Source organism: Cinclus cinclus, chromosome 21, assembly GCF_963662255.1.
Source record: "Cinclus cinclus chromosome 21, bCinCin1.1, whole genome shotgun sequence".
NCBI classification, from domain to species: domain Eukaryota; kingdom Metazoa; phylum Chordata; class Aves; order Passeriformes; family Cinclidae; genus Cinclus; species Cinclus cinclus.
Window position 1 is genome coordinate 9785416 of NC_085066.1, and position 5191 is coordinate 9790606.

At 48.1% G+C, this 5191-nt stretch overlaps 1 protein-coding gene across 1 annotated transcript; it reads left to right on the forward strand.

Annotated features, from left to right (window-relative positions):
- The first annotated feature begins 1543 nt into the window (after window positions 1-1543).
- Window positions 1544-2647, forward strand: TWIST2 (twist family bHLH transcription factor 2). The gene has a single exon (XM_062506722.1). The coding sequence runs from the start codon at window positions 2165-2167 to the stop codon at window positions 2645-2647; it is 483 nt and encodes a 160-aa protein (XP_062362706.1). The 5' UTR covers window positions 1544-2164.
- Window positions 2648-5191: the final 2544 nt, after the last annotated feature.

Below are 5191 nucleotides of genomic sequence, written 5' to 3' on the forward strand. Positions count from 1 at the left end.
CTGCTCCCTCCCTGAGCAACTTTTTGTGGGTGCATGCAGCCTTTTTGGGCAGCTCAGCCCAGAAGCTCAGCCCTGCATCCCTCCCGTGCTTCATGAATCCCTGCATCCCCCCTGCTCTTCTGTGCTCTGTGAACCCCTGCTAACCCATGCCCCCATAAACGTGGTGCCATGAGCCAGGAACCTGTTCACTGGGAAAATCAGGAATGGTGCCCCTCCAGCCTTCAGTGATGGCTTCCTTCAATACTTGGAAAGGATTCCAGGTACTCAGGAGGCTCCCAGCACAAACCAAATACTCCTCACAAGGGGTGGCATCAGCTTTGAGGTCCGTCGTAGGCACCATCCCAGCCCACTTGTACGGGTGGAAGTGCAGGTTTCAGATGCTGGAGCCAGCCCCAAACCCTTCTGGGAAGTAGGGTTTGGGGTGTGAGTGGGACCGGCCCCCACCCTGTCCAGCTCACCGGGGTCTTAAATTGGATTAAAAATCTATTTGTGGAACCACCTCACTTTCCGACTTCTGTGCTGCACCTGAAAACCTTTCCTTTGGAAAGCAAACACAGGCTCTCCCCAGGGGCTGCCTGGGGAAGGCTTTCCACTATAAACATTACCTACCAGCAGTGCAGCCAGCCCCAGGCAAGCCAAAAATTCCTTCTACTACCAAGGAACACTTTCCAATCAAACCAGACAGTATTTTTTTTCTGTTAATGAGTGTTGATACCTACTGGAAAACATTGCAAAGAAATCCACTCCAAACTAATTCTTCTGATACAGCACTGACGTTTTACAAGTTTCTTTTGTCTTATTTATTTTTATTATTATTGTTTTATTTTATTTCCCTGCTCGCTATTGAAAACATGATCTTTGCCGCTCAGGAATGTATCTGTTCCTGTAATTTGGGTTGTGACTGAAATCAGAGGTCCAAATCTGATTATTCTCTGTCTTAGCTCCCTGGAAGCAAGCAGGCTTTCCCACATTTCCCCCCCACGGCATGATGGAGAGGAAAAAAGAGACACATTCTGTTAGATAGATCAAAAATTCTGCTATCACAGTTTTTGTGTGCTGGGATACCACAAATTCAGCAGCAGGATATTCTGGAGGAGGAAAGAGTGTCCTCCTACCTACCCTGGCTGCTGATTCCCTAAAATGTGCTGTTTAGCATTTAATGGAAGAGGAGAAAGTGAAGAGAAAATGGCAATGCATGGCCATCGTTGCATCTCCAGGGTCCTCTCCATGGGTTTTTTCCGCAAGCTATTAGCTGCTTTCCAGCTGATCGATATTTTGGGTTTGTCCAGAAGGAGATTTTCCCATGCCCCCCACAAGTAGGAGTTTATCCCCTCTGCCCCCAGATCCCCACCATTCCCACAGCTTAGTGCACCCTGGGGAAGTTCTGCTGCTCTGGGGTCACCCTGCAGGATAGGGAGGCAGGTCCCCACCCCATCCCGGCAGGACAGGGGGGTTTGCAGGACCCCCAGTGTGGGGGGCTGGAGAATAGAGCCCTAATCCATGAAAATGGGACACGCTCTCATGCATGAAGGGTTCACTGCCTCCACACCCCGATCTGGGCACGGAATCTCTGCAGCCTGGCCACGGAGCTGGGAACGGGACCCTGGGCAGCACCCCAAAAACCCCGGGGTGGGTGCGTGGGGTTATCCTGGAGGGGTGCTGCAAATCCAGCATCCCCGGGAGTGGGGGGTGGCGTTTGCCATCTATCTTTGATTCGAGGTGCATTCCCAAGATTTTAGTTAAGTGTAACATAAAACTGTGAAAGTTTAGCAGGGGAAAAGCCTTCCTCCCACCGACTTGGCCGGCCAATCAGGAGGGAGCCCCGCACCTCCCTCACTTCTGACAACTATTTAGCAACTGAGCTCAGCTAAAGTTTCCAAAAAGTTAGAATAACTTCCTCTCTCCAAGACCTCAATTTTTTTACACAACCTCGGTCCTTGAAATAAGAGCCCTTCAAGCAACCTGGAAAACGTTTGGTCAGCAAAAAAAAAAAAAAAAAAAAAAAAAAAAAAAAAAAAAAAAAAGGAGAAAAAAGAAAAATATATTCCTCCTGTTTTTCCAAAGGATCTGTCTCAGGAATTTAAAGCACATTTAAGACACACACACACTCACATAACATAAGGAGGGGGGGAAAGGCACTTCCCCTCCCCTTCTTGCAGAAAGCATGGAAGAAAGCTCCAGTTCTCCTGTTTCCCCTGTGGATAGCTTGGGGACCAGTGAAGAGGAGCTGGAAAGGCAGCCAAAGAGATTTGGCAGGAAGAGAAGATACAGTAAGAAGTCCAGCGAAGATGGCAGCCCCAACCCAGGGAAGAGGGGGAAGAAGTCCAGTCCCAGCTCCCAATCTTATGAAGAACTGCAGAGCCAGAGGATCCTGGCCAACGTCAGAGAGAGGCAGAGGACTCAGTCACTCAACGAAGCTTTTGCTGCCCTGAGGAAAATCATCCCCACGCTGCCCTCTGACAAACTGAGTAAAATCCAGACGCTCAAGCTGGCAGCACGGTACATAGACTTCCTCTACCAGGTGCTACAGAGCGACGAGATGGACAGTAAGATGACGAGCTGCAGTTACGTGGCTCATGAGCGGCTCAGTTATGCCTTCTCCGTGTGGAGGATGGAGGGAGCGTGGTCCATGTCGGCCTCCCACTAGCCACCGCCTGGGCTGGGCCAGCCCAAGGGGTAGGTACCTGTTTCTCTTCTCCTAGATGATGCTCTGGGTCTATATCCTTTCCCTTTGCCCTTTGTGGAATGCTGGGGATGCTGGTGGGTTTGGGGTCACCGACCTGGAGGCCAGCATAGGCACATCCAGTTCCTCCCGCTCTCCCCACGCCAGCGGAAATTCAAATAAATGAAGCTTCCAGAAAGGCAAAAATGAGATATGCCCCAAATTTTGGGGGGATCTGGGGGGAAAATAATGATCAGCATACTTTTGCTCTGTGAGAATGGGGAGTAAAAGTGGGCTGGTGTTGAGATCTGGATGATGAGGGACAGAGGGGAAACCGTCACCGTGTGACATTTGCCAGAAAGCACTGCTTCAGAGAAGGGCTCAGGGAGGAAAAGGTGATGGCCACAACAGGCTGACGAGGGGATCCGAAACAGCTGCTGCCACACTCCAAGGGTGTCTGCACCCCAAAAACCCCAGCGCTGAGCCCCATGGTGGCTCATCCCCTCCCAGCTGGGGGGCCAGGGGCTTGGTAGGACCCTGCGGGGCTTGGTGACGGGTTCGCCCCAGGTTGTGTTTCTCTTAAAAGAAACGAGCAGCAGATGTCGGCTGCAGTCCTAGGCTGTGCCCCTTCCCCCTCACGCAGCAAAAAGCAAACAGACGCAGGAGAAACTCTGCTAAATTTCTGGGTTTGTCCAGTTTCCCTTCCCCAAAGTGACGGTAAAGCAGCGGCTGGCATTAGGCGCAGTTTCTTATTTACTCTCCTCACCAAACCCTTCCCTGTCGCTTTCCATTAGCAGAAAACTACTTCCTCTTCAGCTGCCTTTGTAATATTTGGGGAGGGAGGAATAAACAGTCAGAAAGGAGGGGGGGGGAAGCCTTTTAATAACACCCTCATCTCCAGCTAATTAAGCAGAGCAGCTCTGCACTGTGTCAGCCAGAATTTGGGTCTGCTCGGGCGCTGTCTGGGGCTCCCTACATAAAACAGAGCCCATGAACCCATTCCACCAAGCAAACACTCTAAAGGGACATTTTTCCCCGCCACCCTTTTGATTTAAAATTGAAATAATTTCATCGTGTGCAGAGTTGAAGAGGAAAGTTTATCCCAGCCCACTAGTTGGGCTTGTTTAAAGAGGCAAATCCGTCTTTGTTCAGTCAGCAACGAACAGCCCGTTTGGATAAATAAAATACAGAACCAGGCAAAACTTGATGCAACTGCTGTACCTCAGTTCAAAAAGCTAAAAACTGTGAAATCAGGACTTATTAGCGGTGTAAAACAGACTTAAAACCATTTTAGATGTAAATGTTTCACTTGCATCCTGAAATGGTTTGGAATTTACACTTTGGTGCTGGAATTAAGATCTTCTAATGATCTCTAGAAAATATGAAAAAAAAGTCTCAAAACTGGCTATTGTACCCATTGCATGAGCTGCCCATTGTTTAGCTTTAGTTACATAGGTAGCACTGTTGTTGTGGGGTTTATGGCCATCACTGGCATTCTGCTCTTTTGCATGTCGTGTCTGAATTTCAACTACAAAAATCCAAAACTGAGTGGATTTTTCAAAAGCTAAACCCTCCTTTTATAAAACAGAGAGTGTTTTCCCATGCTAATCTGGCTAAAAAAACTGCAGCAAACAGATTAAAAAAAAAAAATTAAAAACCCAGGCTTCTTGTCAAAACCAGATGTAAAATGTCCCGAACACATATTTTTTCAGCAGTTTAGATTGGCTGAGTAGGAAAGTGCTGGGCTGGAACAATGCATTGATTCTGTTGTTTCCCAAATGATGTGTTGCCATTAGCCAAGGATGGTTGGAAATCTGTTATCAAATACACAACCACTTCTAGCACATTGGGTAAAACCTGCCTTTTTAAAACAGTCTTTTACACCTCATGTTGATTAAATTATTATTAACATTGCCCTGATGAGGCAGACTTTATAGATAGGTGCTCAGATTGTCCCTATCCCCGCAAAAAATGCGAGGATATAACAGAAAAATCATGGTGCAGAACCAAACCGCGGCACATTTTGGTTTAATTTGGAACAAATCAGAATTCGGCACCATTGCCGTAACCCAGCATCCAACCTCCAACCCAGTGCTCCAAGGTGGCTCTTGCAGAGGAAGATCCCAAACTTTCCCCCTTTCCCTGTGCCTGTATTGTGCAGGAACACGCGTGTGGTTGGACTGTTGAAAAGGTTGTTGACAAATGGCCTGGTGCGGTGTGGTGTCAAATTCTACCGTTTATGGCGACAGAAATTACGGCTGCCAGAAAATAAAAAATAAAACTACAAGGTCCTCAGGAAACCCCTGAAAACAGGCAAATTTAGTTGGGTGGTGGGACTTTTTATGGCTAAGAGGGGAGCATACTGTGCAGCCTCGATGGACAAAAATCTATAAGAAATGATTGTGTGGATTTGGGATCAATGCCTGCCTTTCCTACGGAATAGAAACTGCAAACATGGGGTGAGCACCACTCAGGCTGGGCTACCATCCTTCTTTTCCCCGAGGTCATGGGGAGAGAGAAGCAAGGAAA

Coding starts and splice junctions, on each gene's coding strand:
- TWIST2 (XM_062506722.1), top strand. CDS start 2,165: ATGGAAGAAAGCTCCAGTTCTCCTGTTTCCCCTGTGGATAGCTTGGGG.